General features: G+C 42.3%; 1 protein-coding gene across 2 annotated transcripts; it reads left to right on the top strand.

Moving 5' to 3' along the window:
- Window positions 1-509: 509 nt before the first annotated feature.
- On the top strand, window positions 510-21,832 carry elk1 (ETS transcription factor ELK1). Of its 2 annotated transcripts, XM_053625666.1 has the most exons (9): window positions 510-1,288; window positions 10,670-10,878; window positions 11,082-11,468; window positions 11,943-12,098; window positions 14,221-14,472; window positions 14,557-14,686; window positions 14,770-14,990; window positions 18,212-18,313; window positions 20,683-21,832. In XM_053625666.1, exons 1-9 carry the CDS (start codon window positions 1,111-1,113, stop codon window positions 20,779-20,781), a joined length of 1,734 nt encoding a protein of 577 aa, XP_053481641.1. In that variant the 5' UTR covers window positions 510-1,110; the 3' UTR covers window positions 20,782-21,832. The 2 variants fall into 2 exon arrangements, with proteins under 2 accessions (XP_053481641.1, XP_053481640.1); XM_053625665.1 differs by lacking the exon at window positions 20,683-21,832 and having other exon boundaries at window positions 18,212-19,532.
- Window positions 21,833-25,266: the final 3,434 nt, after the last annotated feature.

The raw sequence follows: 25,266 nt of genomic DNA, 5'->3' as shown, positions 1-25,266 counted from the left end.
GGATTCATCCAGAATGGGTGTGATGGTGAGGTGTCCACAAACATTTGTTGCCGTAGAGTGTATATCTGTTGGCGAGTGAATAGTAGGTCGTAATATTAAATCCATCCATCCATCCATCCATCCATTTTCTATACCGCTTTATCCTTTTCAGGGTCGCGGGGAACCTGGAGCCTATCCCAAGGGGCATCGGGCACAAGGCGGGGTACACCCTGGACAGGGTGCCAATCCATCGCAGGGCAGTAATAATAAATATAAACCCTAAACAATGAACTTGTCAGGGGTGCAAAAGTACTGGCACCCCTGCCCCCAGCTGCTACCTGGGTGCAGATATACAATGTGTGAGAACAGGACTCTTGTCCTGTCAGTGCTAGGATTTCTTTTGTGTTGTTGTCCTCTCACGATTGACACATGCATAATACATTATTGTCATCCTTCTGCTTTTCATCTTTTCACTCGCTTTTTTTTTTTCCTCTCTTCTTCTTTCACTGACGTCACATGACGCAGGCGCCCCACAGGGACTCTTCTGAGCAGAAAGAGAGAGAGAGAGAAATGTCGAAGTTAACATGAGCGCGTTTTAATACAGAACAGGAAGCAAAGCAAAGTGAAAAAAAATACATACAGGTTTTTACTAATAAAGCCCAGGGACGTTGGGTAAACTTCTTTAGAGAGCTTTAGTAGTGAGGTTTTATTTTATTCTAGGTTTTAACCATGGTGGGAAACGAGAGGAGGATTTTTTTTGTGCTCGGGACTTGGATGAAACTAAAAATTATTTCAGCACTAACGGAGTAGTAGAAGGAGAAGAAGAAGAAGAAGAAAGCGACGACGACGAAGAAGAAGAAGAGGCTTGCTAAGAATTTTAGCCTAACTAACTCATATTTACTAGCTTCTACACTTGTCATATTCCTAGTCCAGGTGTTATAGATATTTACACCCTCGTCATTAAAATTAAAATACATTTAAAAAAAAATTAATAATAATTAAACCAGCCAGTGAGTGCCTTAGAGTTGGTTAGTGTTGCTGATAAAAAAATAAAATAAAAAAAAAACCAAAACAAAACGGCTAGCTTGCTAGTTAACAACATTGCGGCGGCTAACATGGAGGAAGAGGTGCATGTATGTGTTAGCATCATCGCAGCACTCTTATATAATCCGACTAAAACTAAATCGCGCTCGTTTTCGTCCAGAAAAACGACTTTTGGCTTCGTTTAGAGGCAGAAATGCGGACGTGGGTTTGATTTGGTGTGCAAATAGGATCAACGCAAACATGGATTCCAACCCTCTCCTAAGTGGTGAGTTGTCCCCCCCCCCCGTGCACTCTGGACTCTATGCAAGTAAAATAGCTTAACGAGACTTTTTAAAAATATATATATACATATATATGATTGTAATAATGAATGCATGTGGATTTGTTTGATGAAGTGTTGCTGATATTCTAGCAAACACTCGAAGGAAGAAAACAAGGCTTTTTTTTTTTTTTTTTCTTGAGCAAGTTCACACCTTGCTCCATGCATAGTGATTTTATTTGATGTGCATCAGGGCTTTGCAAGAAAGAAAAGAAGGTGATGAGGGTTTGTAATGCTTCCTGATTGGTTTGCATGCACACACTGGTTGCTTTTGTGTCAAAATCCCCTTTAGCTACCTGTTGGACATGCAGAGTGCTTCAGCATTGCTCTGTGACTGTAATGCGAACATGTTTTACATGATTTATTCGTCTTCTGAAAGCGGTGGATGTGCAGACTAGGTCAGGATCACTGGACGGGACACCAGGTCACCGTAGGGTGAAACACACAGACACACATTCACACGCGATTTAGAGGCGCCGATGCGTGCTTTTCTTCCGGCATGCTTTTGGGTGGACGGAGGAAACCGGAGAACCTGGCGGAAACCCGTACAGACACGGGGAGAACGTGCGACCCGAGCTCAGGATCCAGATACCTGGTGCTGTGAATCTGCATCGTGCCACGCTGACGCTTACATTTGCTAAACGCTTTGTAATATTTCCGGAAGTTGCGAGATATCTTTCAGTCTGACTCGGTCTCCGACACTGGAGTGTTTTCCGTTTCGCTTATCGCGTGACGAAATCGATGAATAGATGCTCGAGCGTTTTAATTGACCTTGCTGTTTTTATCCGCATGAAACACCTTCGTTAGTAGGGGTAGCTCTGAAATAAGTTTATCAGCATGGGGTTCCTTTTGACAGATGGTAGCTGGATTGATTATTTATTTTCTCCAACAGATAAACTGTTCATTAACATCAGGAAAGACTCCGGCGTTAGAAGAATGCGAAATGTGCCGTCTGACCAGGATCTTGCGATGATCTTTGTCAAGTCTTTAGTCTTTTTGGCTGTCACTTGTGCCACAATCTAGAGAAACCATCGCGTTGAACACGACAAGTACACATGCGGTTCTGCAAGTATGTTGTCTGCTTTAGGCAACATTTCCAAACTTGTTTGGGACAAAAGACCCCCCCCCCCCCCCCCCCCCCCCCGGCTGTATAATTTGAGATTCGAAGCAGACAGACACCGAGACTTGTCTACCATGTGAAACGCTTTTAAATCAGTCTAAATTTAATTTCTAATTTTTTTAAATGATCAAATAAACAATATTAAGTCAGAGTTGCAGGCTGTACAGGACTCCAAATGGGCTTCATCTTTAATAAAATGGGCACAAACACCCAGACTAAGGAACCCTGATATGTGCATTAAAATGGTACATCTACAAGGTGGGCGTGCCTAATAAAGTGGCCGAGTGCTTAAGGACACTAGAGGTCTGAATCAGAGCTGAATCAGTACTTTTGGTTCGTTTGCTGTTTTCTAAACAAACCGAAAGGCGGCCTGAGGGGTGCGCAGGGCTGAAAGCTCTGAAAGCATCCTCGTGAAGCTCTTGTACTGCGGCAGGAAAAACGACCCCGACTTTCATCGAGTACGTGTAGGAATCACCAAAAAAAAAAAACCCCATGCAGAACGCTGAGTCAAGCCGGCTCTTTATAAATGACGTAGTTATCATCTACATCATGGAATAATCATCATAACAGGATGAAAAAACATTTCCCCTGTTTGTCCGTCGGGTCAGATTTAACCCGAACGTCTCGGTTTAAAACAAAACATTAAAAACCTGGCGCGTTTGGTTCACTTCCTGCGGTCGTGTCGAGATTCTTCGGGACCAGACAGAGACCGCCTCGCTCAGAGCGGTCGTTTTGGTCCACAACCCGAGCGTGATGTGGCTAATAAAGTGTCCAGTGGTTGTTTAAACCGAAAGATCAGTGCGATGATTCGTGAATTGGACTTACTTCCGTAAAAGCGTGTTTTTATTTGAGTTTTCATTGTATTCTCTGATGTGTAACATGCTTCAGCGTGTTCACCCCCGGAAACCAGAATATCAGGTCTCTCCACTCCAAAAAGGCTTGACAAATATCGTATGGGAATACTGTTTGGAAAAACGTAGCACATCTATCTGCTGGTGAAATGTAACATCATCGCAGAAGACTGTAGTGTGCAAATCAACGCACTAACATGTCATGATATTATGCACCTTATGTACCGATATTGAAATAAATACCATCACAGAAATAAAAGGAAGTATTCCGCGTCTCGGAAGTGGCGCTGTGACACTGACCAGCTTTACTGCAGATCAGATTATTTTGCTTTTTGTTCTGTTTTCCGTCGAACATCATCTTATAACACATAGCTGTGAGCAGCGATGACGGGCCCAAGCACTACGGCGCCGTTGCTACTCGTTGGGTGAGTTAAACCAGATTAAAGTTTGACGCGTTACCACGGCAACACTGTTTAAGATATCAAAAATCCTTTCGCGGTTTTACTTCAGCCGTGTCTCAGCGTTATTCTGACCACGTGTGAAGCGATTCTGGTAAATATAAGAGGATTATTGCGAAGTCTGTTGTAAGTCACACACTTCCTGCTGCCAGTTGGTGGCGCTATGAGAGTGACTCACAATAGCCACGTTCATGTGAACAGTACCAAACATACAGCTCAAGTTTGATCACTCCATGCACTCGGAAGATATGAGACACTCCCCTTTTCACTTTTTTCACCGTACGTTTATTGCCTCGCCACGGCGAAACTGTTCCAGATATCAGAAATCCGTAAGTTAGCGTCCTCGAGTTTTTTGGCCGCGACAATCACAAAAAAACCCAAAAAAACCCCTGAATTATAACGACACCATCCTGTGCAGGATTTGGAACCACTCGCGTATCTAAAAAGCCTGGTTTCGCTCATCAGTAACGCAGTGCTTTATTACGCCCGTGTCGGTGTTTAAAACCCCTCCATCGTTTTCTCTCTCTACATGCTTATGAAACTGCCGTCACTTCAGGTATTAATTCTGACACAGCAGAAGATCCGAAGGAACCTTGGTGCGCGTGTGTGTGTGTGTGTGATGGATTTTTATTCATTGGTGTGAGCATTCTTCAAAATGTTAACGTGAGCCTCTGATTTCTGCCTCTGTGGAGTGGGGTTTAACGGTGTCGTTTACAGGTGTAGATACAGATGCCTTCGCTGCGTAGACTGCGTAGAGAGCACGTTCATGTCTTCGTGCTAAGTGAGTTACTAATCATTTCTCACCGCAGGAGTAACACAAGATGGAGCGTGCGGTTCTAGGGAAATAATAACGAGCGAGCGGGTGGTGCGGCGCAAGGCGGAGTCACGCAGAAGTTAAACAGCGTGTGTAATCCTGACGTGTTTTATTCCTCTTATACCGCTTTCTATACGTTTTCAGTCATTCCTTCACCAAAAATCGATTAAGTTCTCTCTTTTAAAGAGAACACAAAAAAGTGCCGCTTGTTACAGAGGAAGCGCAAACTCCTCCGACGGTTACAAAGCACCGACACCGGACTCGACTCCTTCCTTAGATGCAAAAATAAACATCTCGTCCTCGCAGAAAACTCCACCGTATCGGCAAATTATAATCCGTAGAATCAAGGAAACTCTGCGATATTCGCAGGAGTTTGCACATTTTCAGAACGACAGCAGATTTTCCGCGGGTTTGGGCCGAGACGTCGTCACGACGCACGCGCGTTCAGTCCAAGCCCTCTTCGATTCACACGCGTCGAACACGAGTACAACTAAACGACTCATTTCTCCAACATACAACTTCACGCAACCGCGATTTCACCAATTCGAGTAGTTTTCCGAAAGAAAAACAAAAACTCAGCGAGTCGTGTCGCAAATTTTGAAGAAACAACAACCACAAAAAAAAGCCGCAGCAGAATCAGTCGAACGTTTCGGCAATCGCAAAGAAACTCGACGGAATCCTGTACGGACCGATTAATGCGTCTTAAAAAGTCCCTTCGGGTTTGCTTTTACTAGAGAAACGATATTATATACACCCGTGGCGTGTTTAATTCGGTCCGAGCTGCCGTTAGGGAAAACGAATCAGAAATGGGAATCGGGTCGTTCTTGGAGGATAAATTTCATGACATGATATGACGATTTTCAGTAGAGCACATTATGTACTATTATGTGACTATGAAGAAAAAGCAGCTAGAAGAATGACCTGCTTAAGAAGAAAATCACGTCTCGCTTGGGAATACCCGCGTTTTCTCTTGATGTTACGCGTTAACGGTGTATACGACGATCACGTAAACAGCATAACGATATATATATTATATTAATAACGCAATAAATCGAATGCTTCTTTCGGTAGGTGCTGCAACTGGTGAGCTGGTTTTTTATTACCTTAAAGCTTTCAGTCCTACACGTCTGGCGCTATTACAGCGTGAAGGATAAACATGTTGCCATTCCCTCCGTTAGTAAGCCGTGAGCTCATCCTGAAGCGGCTGTGATTCTGTTTTTTTTTTTTTTTTTTTTTTTTTTTTTGGCAGTCCCTGTTTTTATGCTAACATTAATTCTGCATGTGTCTGGCCGCTCAGCTTGCTTGCTCTCAGGTGTTATAAATCGTGCCAGGCCTCGCCGCCGGAGAGCTGAAGATAATTGGCTATTAAAGATCACAGGCCTCTCTCCATCCTCCTGAGGCGATCATGCCTGACAAGTGAAAACAGATTCATACTGGCCCTTCCTCCACCGCCCCGCTCTCTCTGTCTGCTCTTTTATTCATCCCCCTTCCCTTCTGCGCAAACAGGTGTGTGTGTGTGTGTGTGTATATGTGTGTCTACTTGTATTCATTAGACTGTACTAGCCTTGTGATACTCAACATAACAATCATTTATCCGTACAAAAATCAATCTTTCTTTCTTTGTAAATCCGTCCTTCCTTCATCATCCGCTTTGTTTTTTTTTCTTCCTTCACTTATAGGTAGGAAAAATATATCGTCACATTCTAATGATCGTTCATTTACAATATTTGCAAAGTGTTACATGCGACACTTCGTCGTAGGCCCGTTTCATTTCTTTATGGGGGGGGGGGGGGAAAGCTTGTCTTTTTTTTTTCTTCTTCTTCTTTTTTTAATTGAAAATGTTAATCCGGAGAAATTTTTGAAAAAAAAAAAAACCCCCGCATCTCTACGTTTTTGGCGTCCGCACCGAGACGGCGGTGAAAACGGAGCTTTTCGAAAACGCTCTCCCGAGCGGATGAAAACGCTGAACGTTGTCATGTATTGTGGAATGAGAAATTTAAAAAAAAAAAAAAAACAACCAATGAGCTGTTTTTAGTCATGTGACACAGTCATGTGACCCCCTCAACCTAAAAAAAAAAACAACAACCCCAAAAACAAGATGGTGGATGACGTTGTACTGCGGTTTAATAGCTTTGTTAAAGATTAGTGTCACTCCGTACAACCTTTGGGTTGCATTTTTAAATAAACGCCCGACGACGAATAAAAGACGACCTGATGTAGTAATGAGAAGTGAATTTAAAAAAACGAAAAGGTTACCAGCTAAAAGGAGGTCTTCCTGCAGGTTTCCGCCAAAATAAAAGCCACAAGGTCTAACGCAAAAGTGAATTAAGTCAGAAATATATTACTATTGTTATATTACCATTTGTACCCCATTACTATGTTTTATTATTATTATTATTATTATTAAGTATTATTCAGTGCAGTAGTAACATTACAAACATTTTTAAAAGGTTTTTTTTTTTTTTTAAATCTATATTTTCTTCTTTACAAAAAGTTCCGTATATTTCTAACACTACTTTTTACATCATTACCCTGGCATTAAATTACAAAAACCCTGGTAAACCCTGCTGCGAGGGGGTTTCTAATACAGCTGCTGAGAGCGCGATGGGAAATTCGACATCTTTTTCTCTTCTGCCGTAATCCGTCTCTCTCTATCTTTTTTCCTTCTCTCTTGGAAAGTCATGGGAAGGAAATACTGGATTTTTTTTTTTTGTTTCGTTGTTAGAGCAAATGGTAATGCAAGAAGGATATTTACTCCGGTCTTCCATATCCCTCTATAGACGTTCGCCGTGCTATAGTTTACTTAAACCCAGAAATAGATGTGTAGTATGCATGAACACGGAAGCTGGTGTATCGCGTAGTGACGTGCAGGTCTTCAGATTTTTTGGAAATGCCTTGAATACGCTATTGAATAAGTGTTATTTCATATCTTCGGATGTTTACGCGAATAAGAATCGTATCTGTTAGGATAGGTGTGCAAGGGTCCTAATGTTTCAGTGGTCCACAAACGCACCGGAGCGAGGAACGGCCGCGTGACATCGTCGTGAAAATTAGCGTTGTGAAAGAACCACACCGAACGTGACAACGGGAAACATCCCAGAATGCAGTATGGTATTCAGAACACGGCGCGGATATGGAGAAGGACTTTACGCACGATAAGCGGGCGCGAAAACCTCCTCTCTGCCTTTACGGAGTGTCACGCATAGCTCTTCGCACACCTTTTTGTCCCCAGATTGGCTGCTGTTCGAAGTGTGCGCGTCGTTGAATGCTGTATTTGTCGATTCCCGATGCCGCCGTTCCATGAAGCTCTGTACATAAAGATATCATCGCTTTCGCATCCTTTATCGCAAGACGTTCTCTACTGTTGCATTGGAAATCTGCGAAATATCCTTCCAGCTCCCAGTGGCTTAAGGACATGATGTTTTTGTTAAAAACATTTTTTGGAAAATAAAATGTTTATTGGAAAATAAAATGTACGATGAGGGGATGTACTGAAAAGTTTTTCTATAATTGGCAGCCCTTTATTTCATATTTTATGGAGTTTCAGGCATTTCCTATTAGAATTTTTTGCCTCTTGTTGGATTTTTACAATATATAAACATCCGGATATAGATGTTAGTCAGCCGTGATGAGCAGGAGGGGGGACCTCGTGGGCCTTGTGGAATAAAAGGAGACCCTGTGGGCCTTTCTACGATGAACTCGAAGTAATATTACTATTAAACTGTGACTTAAATGAAATAATCCTGCTAAACGTAGCGCTGCAGCGTCTAAGCTCTTTCTCGTAGCTTCCATGTTCAGCCCGTAGGATTAATAGTAATAAGTGTTAAATTAGTGTTCCTCCAGTGTCGCGCAAGTCGGCGTAATTGTGTTTCCAGTCATTTCAGCCGCCGCTGATGAGGTGCGGGAGATTTCACACGCTCTCTTTATTCCATAGTTACTGCCGCTTCGACGTGTTTACCATGGTGATGGTTTCTAAGGCGTTCGATACGAGTTACGTAATTAGATGGAGGGAAAGCTGAACGGTAATAAGGTTAATTTGCAGCCTCGGAACACTCTTACCAAACCCGTGACCAGTCCTCGGCTCTCGGCGTCTCGGCCTCTCGTCTGTGCTTCTCCTGCCAAGAGCCTACTAACAAGGACCGTTTTTTATTTATTTATTTATTTATTTATTTATTTTTATCACGTCTCAGAATCCATTTCGGTATCTTATCTAGCCAGAGCGAGCATCAGAAACGGCATCAAATCTTCCTTTTTATTATTATTCTTTTTCCCATTGATTTTTTATTTTATTTTTAGACGTTATGAAAATTCTTTCTACAACCTTTTTCCTAACCTTAAACAGATAAAGTATTAAAAAAAAATGTAATCGTTGGCAAATTTCCGTTATTATTTAGTTATTGTTTATTTTTCCGTAACAGCACACCGTGAAGTGTTGTATTTCCTACTCGACGGCCCCTACTTCCGTCCGTTTTGCTTTGTGTTCTTGCGCCTACTGCTTTCAATCGGTAAGAACGTACTTGACGGATATCAGTAATGCTGGGCGATTGTGACAATCTAGAGATTTTGATCAATTATATTACAAATACCCTGTTATATCATAGCTATCGTAACATCTTTCTCAACGGTAGTTAGAATCTCTCGAAGAGCAGCTGATTTTCTTTCAACATTTATACTGAACCTTTACAATTGTATTCTGTTTATTATTTTTAAATGTTGTAATGTATTTTTGAGTGTTTATTATAATGTTAACGATAATTGTTATAGTACGTTATCATTTTGTTTAACGTTTTTGCTGTCGAGTAATCTCTTCTTGCAGACAGAAACGTTCATTTGTAAACACGCCACCGTTCTGCTGGCGGTTGGTTAGCTCGGCACTTCACCTTTGTGGTGATCTGGGATCTAATCTGGTCCTCCTACGTCACAAACAGATGTTCCTTCACTGTACAGCAGAACTTTACATGTTCAGCTCTGCGTAATAGCACTCTTATCGCTGACTCGGCCTCGCTCGCCCTCGTACGCTTCTGAGTCGTGGAGACGAGAGCCGGTCACGTGCTCCTGTTATCAGAATAGAAGAAGGTCACTGTAATTGACCGCAGAACAGAAACGTTCCCAGATGAAAAAAGAAAAATGTATTTATGCGGTGTGTTTTATTCTGCTAACCTACTGGTCCGCTACGCTAAACAATAAAACACTAATTATCTGGACCCGTGTCTGCCCCTGGGTACGCGAGCGGGCCTGATCTACAGTAGTTTGTGTTGAGGCAGATTAAAGCATCGGTTTGTAATTTTCGAAACCCGGAGCGGTTTGTAGTTAATACGAAAGCACTTCCCCTTACTTGGACCCAAACGTTGCTTTAAATTGCACGTGCGACTGTGGGGTTTTTTTTTTTCCTTTTTCTTTTTCGGAGCTAATTTCTGGGTCAGAACATTTTTAAAGTAGAGGCTTGAAACCAGGAATGTAGTCAGGTTCATTGGTTAATGACAGTAGTGTCCTGCACAGAGGCTCTTTATATACGTTTATATATTATTATTACAGGTCTAGAGACATTTTTAAATGTTACAAACTGCACCTTTAAGCTTTTCAGACCTCCCACAGCGGTGATCGTAATGTCTCCTTGATACGGGCTTAGAATTGTTTCATAATGGCAAATAAATATTTGTGATCTATTTATTATGAAACAATTCTAACCCAATACCGTAATCCCAATATCAGTTTGGCTCAGGATACCTTTTTTATTTTTATTTTTTTATCTTTTTGTCTTATGAACTTAGTTCAGATCTGATACCTTTTGTTGCTTTATTTTAGCTAAAGGCTATTAACATTAGTTCCAAGCAGACTACTTAAGCCTAGTCGTGGTGGAATGGACGCTAACTCTTGAATGGGAGTCACTCTTAAAGGTCAAACGCCTCTTGGCACGAGTGTCCCTTTTTGATGTTTTAGGGTTTCAGATATGCAGAAAAACCGTCTTTAATATGCGGTAAAGATTATGTATCGGTGGTAATTGTAAGATTTATTTCTTCTTGCTTGTTTAATGTATAGATTTCTGCATTATTTCTACATTTCCATGTATTGTTCCTCGTGCAGCCATGGACCCGTCCATCACGCTGTGGCAGTTTCTGCTGCATCTCCTGGAGGACCAGAACCAGCGGCACCTGATCTCCTGGACGTCCAACGACGGCGAGTTTAAGCTGCTGGATGCCGAGGAAGTGGCGCGCCTCTGGGGGCTGCGCAAGAACAAAACCAACATGAACTACGACAAGCTGAGCCGCGCGCTGCGCTACTACTACGACAAGGTGAGCGAGGAAGAGGCGTTGCGTATCTATTCTGGATACTGCTGTCGAAGTTATTTCCGACTTATTGCAGTTCTGTCACTCATAATGAACTCGTTTTGAGCCTTGTCTATATTTGGAATGCTAACTTAACACTATAACATAACTGTTGTGTTAAAGCATATTCCTTTCCTCACTTGAACGTTCGGTCCGGTCTTTCTCAACAGAACATAATAAAGAAAGTAAGCGGTCAGAAGTTCGTCTACAAGTTCGTGACCTTTCCTGACCCGAACTCGGCCGACGGCCTCAGAAGCCCCGAGGATGCCCAGCGGCTCATCGGCGGAGAGAAAGCAGAGGCGTCTGTCCAATCCAAAGCCGCGGGGGGCACCAGTGCCGCCGTGGCCTCCCTATCCAAGAGCCTGCAGCCTCAGCGCTCGTCCCCTAGCACGGTGCAGCGCAGCTCCCGCAATGACTACATGAAGTCAGGGCTTTACTCCACCTTCACCATCCAGTCCCTGCAAACGCCCTGCAAGAGCTCCAGCAAAGCTGTGAAAACGGAGCTGCCTGTGGAGAACACGCCCAAACTGAGCAGCAGTGAGCGACCACTGCAAGAGGTGAGCACAGAATATATTTAATATTTATATGTATATGTTTTTTTTTTTTTAGCCCGTCAAACGCTCTGCCCATCTTTCGCATGTATCTTTTGTATACTATTCTGGGCACAAGTTTCAGAATCATTAATTTGATTGACTCTTCACACTTCCATGAGTCTTTTTTTTTTTTTTTTTAACTTTTTTGCTTGAGTCTCTTTCTTATTTTACAGCAGGAAAAAAAACCACCTTGATATAATGAGATTGTGAGATTGCGAAAAAGGCTATGTTCACATTATTGCACGATTCCAAACGTTTCCCAACGGCATGGCTTGTATGGGGACCTAAACACCGAAGGATATTAAGATGGTTTAACAGTGTGTCTTCTATATGAGAATGAACTCTGGAAATGTTTATACATTTATACAAGCCGACCTGCTTGAAATCTGTGCTGTTGTTTACCCGTCTTTGTGCTTACTGTGTGTTTATGTCCTCTAGATGCTGGTGTGTCAGACAGAAGCTCAGCAGGCGGCAGCGGTCACTCCGTCTACAGCGGACAGCAGCGGTCTGCAGGTGATAGTGACACAACCTTCACCCTGCGCCACTCCCGCCCTCAGCCCACAGACGCCCTCCGCCTCTGCTGCTGCCCCTACGGTAGGTTACTCGTCTTCAATTCAGCTCGCATCCTTTCAAAAACCTCATCGTTTATTTAATCTTGTATCTTCTGTCAGTCATATTGTGGAGGAATTGAACATTTTTATCACCGCTTCTTGTTCCATTTGGCAGTTCGCAGCCTTGTAGAATAGGTACCCTTAGTATTTATAGTAGGGCTGAAAAATATATTGAAATTATCAAAATATTGCGCATCATCTCACAATATACATAACTCAAGGGCTTGCGATATCTGAATGATTTTAATACTTCAAAAAGTTGCGAAAATCAAAATTTTAGGGCGACACGGATAGAAGGGAACGCTTTCTTTTCCTCAAAAGAACATGAAACGTTTTTGTTATACATTTTTTTATATATATATATATATATATATATATATATATATATATATATATATATATATATATATATATAAAAATAAATAAAATTTGGAATATGTGTTACCTCATATTTAGACCCCTGTGAAACAGGAAGTCATGGTTGAGTAATTTCCTGTTCCTAGTCAATTTAAATATCAATGAGAATATACTTCAAATATATTTTTCTCATATGAATTCATAGGGGTGCCAATAATTGTTGCACACTTTTATATTTATTTATTTATGTATTTATTTATTTATTTTTGATAAACCTGTGTTTTGTTTGCCATTGTTTGATATCCATGAGAGCAGAGTATTTTTTTTTTTTTTTTTTGAACAAAAGATCCAAAGGTTAAACAATAAAGGCAAATTTTCACAGCCTCTTCTTTGCTCATATTTACCAAGGGTGCCAATATTAATGGAGGGCACTGTGGCAATTTAAAATCACTCCATGCCTAATCATATCCTTTGGTCTTTATATATAATAATCTATCTCTAGCATTTGGCTGGGACTTGGTACTTCCTTTGTGGATTAAATTCATTGTTGCTAAATTGTGTGATTTGTCGTGCTTTGTTTCAGCCGCAGAAAAAAAAAATATATATATATATATATATATATATATATATATATATATATATATATATATATATATATATATATATTTATAAAATGACATTTTAATTTCAAGCAACATTATTTTAAATGCTTTGTTTACTCTTGTTTATAATTTAGTCCCACAGAGTAAACATGTTTATTGTGCCTGCTGTTATCAGCTAATTTGGCAGGCACAGTGTTGTACCAGTCAGTGTGTGTGTGTTGTCTCATCACTCTTATTGTCATGCTGTGTTGGGCCGGGACCTGCTAAGCCTTGAATACGCTGCATGACTTGGACGATTTTATGAAGGATTATAAGACAAGACTGAGAGTGATTTGATTTCTTGGTGATTTTGTTGTGACGTTACACCCAGTTTGTGACTTACTGCTGAACTAAAGCAAAAAAAAACAAAATAAAAAAACCAGTCCTTACCTGTGAGTAGGTGATTTGTGATGGTAAAACAAACAGAGATGCCATAACTTGCAGATGCACTTTGTGTCAAACACAAAGAAAGGAGAAAAAATAAAAAAGCAGCTTTTTAAGCTCCTCCTCACATGCCGGGCGTGTTTACTTTTCCCTGCCTGTTAACTGTATCCTTTCAGAGTTTGGTCCGTATTTCGTTTGATACTCTCCTGCTCACCCGGACCCACCTTAAATAATCATGCTCCTTGTGCCTGCTTCTTGATTTTTCTGGATCTGACCAGCACTCAGTATGTGAATTAAGGCTTTGGGGGTTTTCATTCGTGTGTATATATATTTGAATCCCATTTTATCTGTGTTTAGCAAACCTTCAGCAGTAAGAGCCACTGATCCAGAATCAGGACCAGCAGATTTTAGTGTCTGGGATATTCATTTCTCTCATTTATAGATTCCCAGGGGACAAGTAGGTTCAAATACCAAAACAAGAAAATAATCTACTCTGTATTGACGTTCAAAAAGCAAAATGGAGGATTTGGCTGGACTAATATAGAATCGGGAACACGTAAGTTTCCCAGGCAACCTTAACGCAGGAGTTTGCAAGTACGTTGAAGCCATCACTTTGCCCGAAAACATTTTATTGGTCTGGTTTCGTTGTTCTCTTTAATCCCGATTACTACAACCCGTCGATCGTTTTCCTCTGATACTTAATACGGCTGTGATTTTTCGCAGAACGGGCAGCCGCTGAAGAACCAGGGACTCGCCGATCCGCCTCAGATCTACCTGACGAGCGTTTCAGACCCCGGCTCGCTGACTTCGCTGATCCAGGTAGCCGGTAGCGACTGTGTGGTCAGCTCTCAGCAGGGTCACCCTGTGTTTGTGGTCATAAAGCCTCCACCTGTCGGGGAAGCCAAAGAACCGAACATGGCTTCTGGAGAAGACCTGCTGGACATCGTGGACCTGGACGTCAAACCCGAAGCTGAGGTGAGGATTAAAGTAGAACGTTCCAGGTCCCCTGACATGTATGTACGATTACACAACCGACGCGCCCTGACTCTTCTGTCCTAGACGATCCCTGTGTCCACTCCCTGTGTTACGGAGGCTGCGGTGTCTGTCGATGCCTCTCCACCCTCCTGCCCCGAGCCCGTGGTACAGCCGGTGGTAGAATCCGAGCAGAACGACGAGTCTCAGCAACCTGGTACATGACGGCTCAGTTTCTGCAGCGGTGTATGGTTATTATGATCACCGTTATTTATCTCCTTTGTTATTGTTGTGTCACAGTGGAGGACACGAGTTCCACCGCATCCACACAACCAGCCTCCGCTCAGGAAGCGCAGCCGCCCAAGTCCAAGAAGCCTCGCGTGCTCGAGCTTCCCTCGTCCCCCTCGCCGCTCCCTCCCGGCCTCACTCTGGATAAAGTCAGCGCAGCGGTGAACAGCCTGCTGGCCCCAGGCAGCACCACAAACACCCTCACACCCACCGTCATCACCTCTCACGCCTTGGTGTGGATCTCACACACACACACACACACACACATATACACACAGCAATGTTCACAATCACAATGAGGTTCATTCTAGCAATAAAAATGGGATTCCTTTTTTTTTTTTTTTTTTTTTTTTTTTTTAAATCAGATTGGATTTGTGGGACGCTTTACGCAAACGTCTGGTTAGATGCAGGTTTGCTGCTTGGACTCCAATAGAAAGATCAGACGGGTGCCATCTGACGCCGCAGAGCTCTGCGTGCGATAGGACATGGGGTCAGGCTCCTGGGGGGAGATTAAAGGCAAGGTCGGGTATTTTGGTACCGCGTCGTCTGAGGCATGCTGGTCTTATCCTGTACTAATACAGAAGCAACACGCGTATACACAGCAGAGTGATATCTTTATCAAACACTGCTTCTCTGACCCTATAGATATCCGTACTAGGCCGGTATTGTGGTAAATGATGTCATGATGCGCTTCTCGTGCAATCTTTTTATGAATTGTTTTAAAATAACAATGACACACTTTTTTTTTTGTTTTTTTTTTTATGAGGTCATCGGGTGTTTTGCTCTAGCGGGACGTCCTTAACGGTTACCTGCGTTACCGGACTTGAGTGTTGAAGAAGATTGACAGAAAGGTCTATTATATATAAAGGTGCATTAGTTAAGATCAGGTCTCTAACAGTTAAGTTTGACGTTCTCTTCGAACCCACCCCATGTTCACAAAGCTCCGCCCCCACGATCTGTAGAGTAGCGTGTCTGTAAAATGACTGACAGGTGGCTCATCCGATCAGTTTTCCCATCACACACTTGATACACTTCGAGTCCACGGTTTAAACCTTTTATATCCGATCTCGTTTTACTTATCTTCCAAGTTATTTGTACAAGTAAGAATTAAAATAAATAAATAAAAATGGGCTACTGCGCATTTAACGTCATATGGAGTTGATTTGAACGTTGATGTCTAAGGTTTGAAATAAGGCTTGTGTGGTGCGTTGCTTCAGGCTGGTATTAATTAATGATACGGGACTCGTTATCATGAATTCCTCGATTAATTAAACATAATGGGCATTCATGATCAGGATTAATTATAATTGGTTAATTGGCTGGAGTTTGTTTAATTGTCTGCACAGACAGACAGACATGTTTTGGAAATGCTTCAGTTGTGTGTATTTGGCTGCATGCTGTAGCTGGCTATTATTTTATAAAGAGTTTATAAAGGCGTCTGAATTGGCTGAAAGTTTGTGTTAAAGAAATGAACAGTAGTTATTGTTTCAGTGGTGTTGTTGTTGTTGTTGTTGGGTGATGGCTGTGTGTTGTGGTGCGTGTTTGGAGCAGCAGATTCACTGTAATCCTCTGCAGCACGCCGGCTCTCCTTCAGTGACGTACGAGTTCACAGTTACAGCTGCCACCCACCAGGCAGACCCAGGGAGAGAACACCGGGGGCGGCGCTGACACGGCACACAGCCAAGGAATTATTCATCACAAAATGTGCAGCTCTATTTCTGTTTCAGCCCAGATCGCTTGTAGAAGGAGCTGGCTTTCTCAAAATAGTCTGAGTGGGCAGTAAATTAGGAGAACTCCGTGGAACATGTCCATGATATCAAGCCTGTTTAGTCTCAGACCTGTGTGTCTCTCTCTCTCTCTCTCTCTCTCTCTCTCTCTCTCTCTCTCTCTCTCTCTCTCTCTCTGTGTGTCTGTATCTTTGTCTCTGTGTTTGAGCTTCTTTTTTTGTGTTTCTCTTTCCTTGTGTGTCTTTGTGTCTGTGTGTATCTCTCTCTCTCTCTGTCTGTCTCTCTCTCTGTGTCTGTGTCTCTCTCTCTCTCTCTCTCTCTGTGTCTGTCTCTCTCTGTGTCTGTCTCTCTCTGTGTCTGTCTCTCTCTCTGTCTGTCTCTCTCTGTCTGTCTGTCTCTCTCTGTGTCTGTCTCTCTCTCTGTCTCTCTCTCTCTGTCTGTCTCTCTCTGTCTGTCTGTCTCTCTCTGTCTGTCTCTCTCTCTCTCTGTGTCTGTCTCTCTCTGTGTCTGTCTCTCTCTGTGTCTGTCTCTCTCTGTGTCTCTCTCTCTCTCTGTCTCTCTCTGTCTCTGTCTCTTTCTCTGTCTCTCTCTGTCTCTCTCTCTGTCTGTCTCTCTCTCTCTCTGTGTCTGTCTCTCTCTGTGTCTGTCTCTCTCTGTGTCTCTCTCTCTCTCTGTCTCTCTCTGTCTCTGTCTCTTTCTCTGTCTGTCTGTCTCTCTGTCTGTCTCTCTGTCTCTCTCTCTGTCTGTCTGTCTCTCTTTGTCTCTCTCTCTCTCTCTGTCTGTCTCTCTCTCTCTGTTGGTCTCTCTCTGTGTCTGTCTCTCTCTCTGTGTCTGTCTCTCTCTCTGTGTCTGTCTCTCTCTCTGTGTCTGTCTCTGCCTCTCTCTTTCTCTGTCTGTCTCTCTCTCTGTCTGTCTCTGTGTCTGTCTTTCTCTCTGTGTCTCTCTGTCTGTCTGTCTCTCTGTCTGTCTCTCTCTGTCTGTCTCTCTCTCTGTCTGTCTGTCTGTCTGTCTCTCTGTTTGTCTGTCTGTCTCTCTCTCTGTCTGTCTCTCTCTCTCTGTCTGTCTGTCTCTCTTTGTGTGTGTGTGTGAAACCAGTAATATCTACATGGCAAGTAGAATATTAATCTGTAAGCAGACGTGAGTGATGAGTGTTTGAGATTTAATGGCACCGTTTTAACGACAGAGTTTCTATCAGCCGACTTTTATTTTTCTCCTTTATATTTTTTACTGACCTGTAATCGACTCCACGACACACACACACACACCATTTATCTATCCCTCACGCTCACTCATTTCCATTATGTATTCTGAGCTTCATGTTATTCCTCTCTGGTGCTTTATTTGGGATTAGTACCGATATTTTACAGTCCTAAATGCTGCATCGCTGCAGTTGTTTTGGAGGAAACGCAGCACGGTACACACCGAAACAAAGTGCAGGATTTTTCCGTTGTAAACAGCCTGCGATATTTGGTAGAAACCACATCGTTTCCATGTGACAGACATTATGGCATTATAGCACTGAAATAAAACATTCGAACGAGTTATTTGTTAGAAATATAGCTCCTGGTTTTTCTGCAATCTCTCGTTTACGTCAAAGCTACATGACGCCTAAACGTACAGCAGATGTGCTCAATAGCGGAGAAGGAAGTGTCTGATTGACTATTCACTTAGAGAGTGCTAGAAAACGATTGACTTGTGAACGCCGTTTGTTTTCTTTCCTCTCCCAGACGCCGGTGTTGTTGACGCCGAGTCCCCTCCCGTCCACCATCCACTTCTGGAGCACGCTGAGTCCCATCGCCCCGCGCAGTCCTGCCAAGCTCTCCTTCCAGGTGAGAATTCCCCTCCTGTCTTCCGCTTTCACACTTTTTCCAGCTTCGCAGCACGGTCACACCGAACCATCTGCTGCCTCTCTGCTTCCTGCCTTATTACCGAGCCGAGAATCTGCATGAAACACCGCTCCAGTCGCAGCGAGCCTGCAGACCAGGACACGCAAATATCTAGGTTTTCTCTTCCAGTCATCCAAACAAATAAAATACTACTTCATTTCCGACTTGTGTGATGTTATGAGCTGACTAGAGTGTTTTTTTTTTGTCCCCCCCCTCTCTTAGGCGTTTTGTTTAGTAGCCTTGCCTCACTTTGGACTATTTGGTTCTTGTATTATTTTCTTGTGCAAACTTTATCCTCGAGCTTGAGTATTAGTTTTGCACTGGAAATGTGTTTTAGAGAAGAACACTGCTCCCTCTGCTGGCTCCAAATGACACTTGAACAAGTTGAAAACGCACACAGCGAATATGGTGTACATGAACATGATCCGGTCGTGAGCGAATGTGATGTACATGAACATGATCGGGTCGTGAGCCAGGGATTTCTTTAAACTGCACAATCTCTTCGCTGTAACCCCACGTGGGTTATGTGAACTGGATCAGGATTCAAAAAGTATTGGTGTCAGGGATGTATGTAGTAATGCTCAAAACCACTGGATGAAAGGAGATTAAAAATAAAAAAAAAAAGTATAAAATCAGTTTAATCAAAAAATTGAGAGGAATTATTGAAATTGTTGAAAGATGTAAGCTGCATTTCTTACCATACAGTTGCATTCTTGAATCTGATTGGTCAGAACGTGTGAGTTATTTTGCCCGACTCGGATAGTAGTTCCAGCTGTAACATGCAGAGGCGTAACTGGAACTTTTTCCAGGGGTGGCCAGGTAAGATCCAGTGGGTTGACTGGGGTGGCAACAAACAAACAAACAAACAAATAAATAAATAAAATCACAATAGACTGTGACGTGCTGTACCAAAAGCAAATTCTACAGACAGAAATTCTGCAAATCACAAATATACACAAGACATTTAAAGTTACCATTTCCAGTTTCTGAGTTGAGCAGGAACACTCCCGTAGTCAGTCATTGCCCACCAGGTATGTAGGCTACATAAGCTGTATCCAGCAAACATAAACAAATAATCATTATCAATACCATATTTGCATCCTTAGCATCTGAATATATAAATAATATCGAATAAGGATTGTATCGCTTTCTATATTTAGATGCTAATGATGCAAATTTGGTGTTGAATATGATTGTTTTTATGTTCGCAGATACACCCTTTCCCCTGCTCCTTCCGTCTCCGTAGTAATCGTTCCCCATGCCTCTTTACCATTTTCCGTTTTGCTGGTGCTGTATCTTTCTAACTTCCCCTGCTTTCCTTTTCATGCTCTCTACAGTTCAGACAAACACACCTATCAATCAGATAAACATCTTCAATCAGTGGTGGCGCCGGCCACCCACGGCCACCACGTAGCTACGCCCCTGGAAACATGACCGCTCATTTTAATACGTTATCGTTTCTATAGTAACAGCTCGTACACAAGGGTGGACGCTCCATCAACAAAACCGCTGAATTTTTTCGTTAGGAGTCCCATTTATTTAACTTCTCGTGTATGTAATATGTATATATGTTTAATAAATATATTATGTAATATATTTGTTTCTGTAAGGCAGTGGTTTTCAAAGTGGGGGCCGCAGCCCCCTTGGTGGCCGCCAGGGGGCGCCCGGGGGGCCTCAACAATTTGGTGTGAAAAATAAATAAATATGTTTTCTCTTTCTCACTCTCAGACAACCACACACACACAATCACTTCCTAATGTAATGTAAAGATGTAAGATGTAATTATTAATAAAAAAAAAGCGGGGATATATTCAGAAGTCTGTATTTTTAATGTGTTTTAAAGGCATCTTGCAAAAGGGGGGCCTCGGTCAAATGTTAATGCCATTTGGGAGGCCTTGCCCTGGTAAAGTTTGGGAACCCCTGCTGTAAGGTACAAAACTTAAGCAAAAAAAACATTCGGAGGAGCTTACAATTTTCCGAAATTCCGGCAGATTTTCCGCAGATTCGGGCCAGGACGCATCATGTGACATCATCACGGCGCACGTTCAGCCGAAGCCTTCTTTGATCATGAGTACAGCTAAAGGGTCTCATTTAGCAACAAACATCACTGAAAAAAAAACGTGCAGAACATTTCCATGCAATTGCGATTTCACCAATTCAAGTTTTTTTTTCTGCAGGGGAAAAAATTTGCATCACAAATGTACCGCTTGGGTATGGATATCGGTGTAGGAAAAGAAAAGTGATATCCTGTGTTTTAGCGCGGTGTTTGTTATTTATGTACAGCAGTTAATTTGTCCTTGTTCTTGTAACAGTTCCCCTCTAACGGGAGTAATCAGATCCACATCCCAGCGCTGAGCGTGGACGGACTGTCTACTCCTGTCGTCCTGTCCCCGGGCCCTCAGAAACCCTAGACGTCCCCGTCCCTCACCGGCCCTCGAGACGACAGGTAACACACAGCCAGCACTCTGCACAGCGAGTCCCGATTGGTGCTCAGCTGAGCGTCTGGTCCAATGGCAGACGAGCAGGATTGGATTACACCCTCAGGCTGGCTGTGTGATTGGCTGAAACAAGAAGCTCTGTCTTTCAGCCTCAGACAAAAAAAAAAAAAAGGTGCCATTTTATAGACCACTCAAGTTCATTTCTTCCCTCTTTATTCTTTCATATCCTTACCATTCTGTACATTTATTTATTTTTGTCGTCTCAACAGAGTAGATATTATGGTGCGTATTTTAGTTTCCTTTTCAAGGAGTTTGTTTGTTTGTTTGTTTGTTTGTTTGGAGTTTCCACCGTTTGAGGTCTCTCATCTTTTCTCACATGTTGTGAGACGACGCATCACGAAGCAGACTTTGGTTCTTCAGACTTCATTTCTTATTTTGTTAATAAGGATGTAAAGCTGAAATATATCAGAAGACCGCCAGGTGGCAGTGAAGACACTTCCTTATTTTCCACTTCTGAACTTGCAAAGCATGACCTTTTTTTTTTTTTTTTTTTAAGATTGAAACTAAACACACGTTTTTAAAAAGAATTGTAGATTTTCTTCATGACTGACTACATGGAATTTCTTTTGCAAAAGAGGCATTTAATTCTCGTGGAATGAAAAGGCCATCTGTGGGAATTATAGAAGCGGAAACGGGAAGACGACGCGTGATCCGCCGGATTATCAGCTCCCCGTCATGACGCAGAATGTATCGATGTTCCTTTTTGCCGCGATGTCATTTCTTTCCCTCTCGCATTTACTCCCATTCCAGTTCGAACCTTCGCTTTTGTTTTTGTTGTTTGTTTGTTTTTTGTTGTTGTTGTTGTTGTTGTTTTTTTGGTCCTTGTTTGTCTTCAGTTTGTCTTTCAGTTGTTGGTTTCAGAAGAAAAAAAAAATGCCAGAGGAGACCAAAGACCAGCAATTTGTACTGAATTTAATGAGCATCTCTGTATGTGCTGCACATCTCTCTCTCTCTCTCTCTCTCTCTCTCTCTCTCTCTCTCTCTGTCTGATTTTCTCACGTTGTCTCTGTCTGTTTCTACATGTATCACACAAAAGGGCTACAGGACTCATCACACTACCGAAACATCAACTCTCTCTGCTTTATCCTCAGTGACTGGCGTTACACGATAACTGACAACGATTTACTTTATTGTTCTACAAAGATATAAACGTCTTCGTTTTTCTTTTTACTCGCGTCAGCCGAGTCCGGTGTCACTCCGCGTTTCTTTTCTGTGCGTTTTTTAATCCAATTCATAGGGAAAAGTCGAGTATTTCTGAAACGAAACTCAATTCTCACCTCCAAGCTGTGAACCGTGTTATTTTTCTGTTTTTGTTTTTTTTTTTCAACATGAAAGTGGAGACAAGCAAGTGTGATGCCGCTGTTTTTGTTTTTTTGTTTTTTCTCTCTCCAGGTCTTTCTTTTTTTTTTTTTTTTTTTTTGGGAGCATACAAAAGCACAATGACACTCTGGATTGTTGCAGCTCAGTGGAAAAGCTGTTCACGTTATTTGAGCAGATGTGTCGTACAATCATACCGTTCTTAGTACAAACACACACACACACACACACACACGGCCATTTTTCAAGTACTTTAGTACATAGTGTATAACCAGGTAAACGTTTAGTCCCCCGTCCCCCCCGCTCCCCCTGGACAGTAAGACGCTGTAATGCTGCTAAGTGTAATGCGGCTGTATTTCAGCCGAACGTAATCACAACTCAATGCGACAGAGACATCGTAACCTTACAGCGCGATGAACGGAATTGTGGGGATTTGTGTCTCGACCCGAAGCAGAGTAACTCTTACTTTTCTCTAACAGCAGCTCAGCGATTAGTCAACGATTACGCTTTGTAATTCATCAACGAACGGAAACTCGTACTCCGTCATACCTCGCCTTTTACAGTTACGTCTAGTGTTGTGGAACGTCCATGAGACGAGTTATTTCCTGTCATCACTTACATACTACCAGCTATTAACAGTAGTTCTTTCACCGCCCTGATTTATTATTTTTTTCTTCTCGAAAACCTGCAATTCATTAACTCCTCCATCCTGACGACTTTCCCATGGTGGAAAACTTACTGACATTTACATAGCTCTGACACTGGAGACTCCTTCCGTTAATGTTACATGAGCGTATCGTCGCACAGACCTTCGTAATATCGACGGTTGTGCGTCCGTCTCTATTAAACGACGCGTTGTTTGTTGTTAGCTTCTCGATCACGTAGATCAGTCTGGCGTACGAGTCGTTGTCGACGAGTCGTTACTATAGAAACCATAACGTATTAATATAAACCTGTAGTTTACATTGAATCAGCGCCCTGTGACCAATCGGATTTGAGACACGTCAGTATTGTAGAGTCGTGAGGCACGTAGACCAAGTAGACATATTCCGGAAGCTAATAGGGGGAAAATGCTTCGAGTTGTGTAAAAAGTTCGAGGCTGTAAAGTACGCGTAACGTGTGGAATTTTTAAAAGCACTTACTTCCTGCGTAAACGGGAAACATTTTGGCGAATCCTGATGTCGGAGCGGAACTTTACACACTAAACGAAGTCACAGATTTGCCTTATTTTGTCTAATACACGTCGTTCCAATGAAAAGCTCAAACGTGACGAAGAAACAAACATATACGTAGATTTATTATTTTTTTTTCCTTCCGTCCTTCCTCACGGTATTCACGAGGGCGTGTCTTACGGTCCGGAAAATGAATCAGTACTTCAGGTGCGAGTTAAGGCGTACGCCGTACAGTATATAAATTGTTCTGTAGACCAATTTTAATGACCTTTGGTATGTACAAGACGTTAAAGAAGAACCGAAACACAAGTGCGCTGTATCAATACGAGCACGGAGTACCCTGTTAAGACCCACAAAGCCAATTTCATGTTTAAATGAAGTTCGTGTTAAACACATCTGCGTGCACGTGCTCCGTTTGATGACGTTATTTTCAGCTTAACGACAACAGTGAAGTCAGGCTCGGTAGCTGAGTATCTAGCTAGCTATGTTGCGTTGTTGGTGTATTAATTATTATCGGAGGAAGGTTCACATCATTGTGCTAATATTCTGCCTCAATTTTTGTCCTCAATATCCTTTAGACCAAGGACTTCTTTTTCACCTTGATTCACGTTGTGTTTCCGGTGATCCTTTTGCTGTATCTAATATCTGCACTTGTTTCCATGCGTTTGCGACTGTTTGAACCAGGTGTCGAGGCAGTGCTGTCGATTTTGACCTCCTCTGGAACATCGATGTTTTTCCGTTCGTGCTTGATGGTCCCTGGGTTAGAAATGTCATTTCTGAAACACAACACAACACAACACACCTCACTAGCAGATTCGTACCGAAGCCTCGTCTCGGATGCAGGTTGGGAATCGACACCTCAGTTTGCGTTCGGTCGTAGAAATGATGCACGCTCGAGCTCGCAGGATTAGACGGTCATGTACGTGATGTAAAACCCACCGGATCTCGTTTATACGCCTGTGTCTGAAATCGAATTCGTGTGAAACATGACGAGCAAGCTCTTTGCGTGTTTTTTTTTTTTTTTTTTTTTCTCCTTCTTCTTTTATTTAAAAAATAAATCAATCAATCAAATGAGTACTGTTAGTGTAAACTGATACCTTTACCCGGCTCTTACTGATGAGGACGAGTGATAAAAGCCATTTCATACGAATAACTTTTTTTATTTTTTTTTTCCATCATCATCGAGGCGCTTCGCTCATTTGTGTATTCGGGCAAGTAATTCAATTGCAATATTTGATTTGCCACTGTGATCATGAGTATTTTTGTCCTGCTTGATGGGGAGTGATGCGTTTTAATGTTTTAAGAAGGACGGATCGAACGCAGGACGTGCGCGGTACGTTTACAGAAAGGCGTGTGTTTATAGAATTAAAGAATGAGGATTACAGGAAGAGGACTGGACTTGCTCGAATGGCGATTTTGTTTCTGCACGTCTTTCTGTAAAGTACTGCGTTCATTTTATTTATTTATTTTTTTTTAAATCACTTAAGCTTTTTACACTTGACTGCTCTCCAAAGAGTTGTGCTGCCACTTTTACCATCAGTAGTCATGGACCCCATTAACGCCGATCAATGCGCTGATAACGTGCTGCACACACGATACTCCAGAATTAGCCGTTTCATCGTTCGCTTCGGTGTAAAGAAGAAAAGCCATACTTCTTTCCATTGTGGCGTGAGTCAAAATGATTGCTAACTGTATTTATTCTGTTTTTATATATCAATCTGCTAGACTGTACATGTCAGAGCGCCATCATTTGACATATTTCCTTATGCATGATCTTGCTTCGGATTGCAACTTTTCTTGAAAGGATGGGAAGGTTTTTAGAAGGCGTCTGGGTTTTGTATCGTTTTGGACTAATTCTTAAACTTCAAGGTGGCTGGAGTTGGTTTCTTAAAAAAAAAAAAAAAGAAAG

This window comes from Ictalurus furcatus, chromosome 5 (genome assembly GCF_023375685.1).
Source record: "Ictalurus furcatus strain D&B chromosome 5, Billie_1.0, whole genome shotgun sequence".
NCBI classification, from domain to species: domain Eukaryota; kingdom Metazoa; phylum Chordata; class Actinopteri; order Siluriformes; family Ictaluridae; genus Ictalurus; species Ictalurus furcatus.
Note: the sequence above shows the minus strand (reverse complement) of the source record. Positions and strands in the feature narration are given on the sequence as shown.

What these genes read in the sequence shown, in the direction of transcription:
- elk1 (XM_053625665.1), top strand. Translation starts at nt 1,111, where the DNA reads ATGTATGTGTTAGCATCATCGCAGCACTCTTATATAATCCGACTAAAA. An exon ending in TTCCAACCCTCTCCTAAGTG is followed by an intron (nt 1,289 to 10,669) that starts GTGAGTTGTCCC and finishes TTCCTCGTGCAG; the next exon opens with CCATGGACCCGTCCATCACG. An exon ending in CGACGAGTCTCAGCAACCTG is followed by an intron (nt 14,687 to 14,769) that starts GTACATGACGGC and finishes GTTGTGTCACAG; the next exon opens with TGGAGGACACGAGTTCCACC.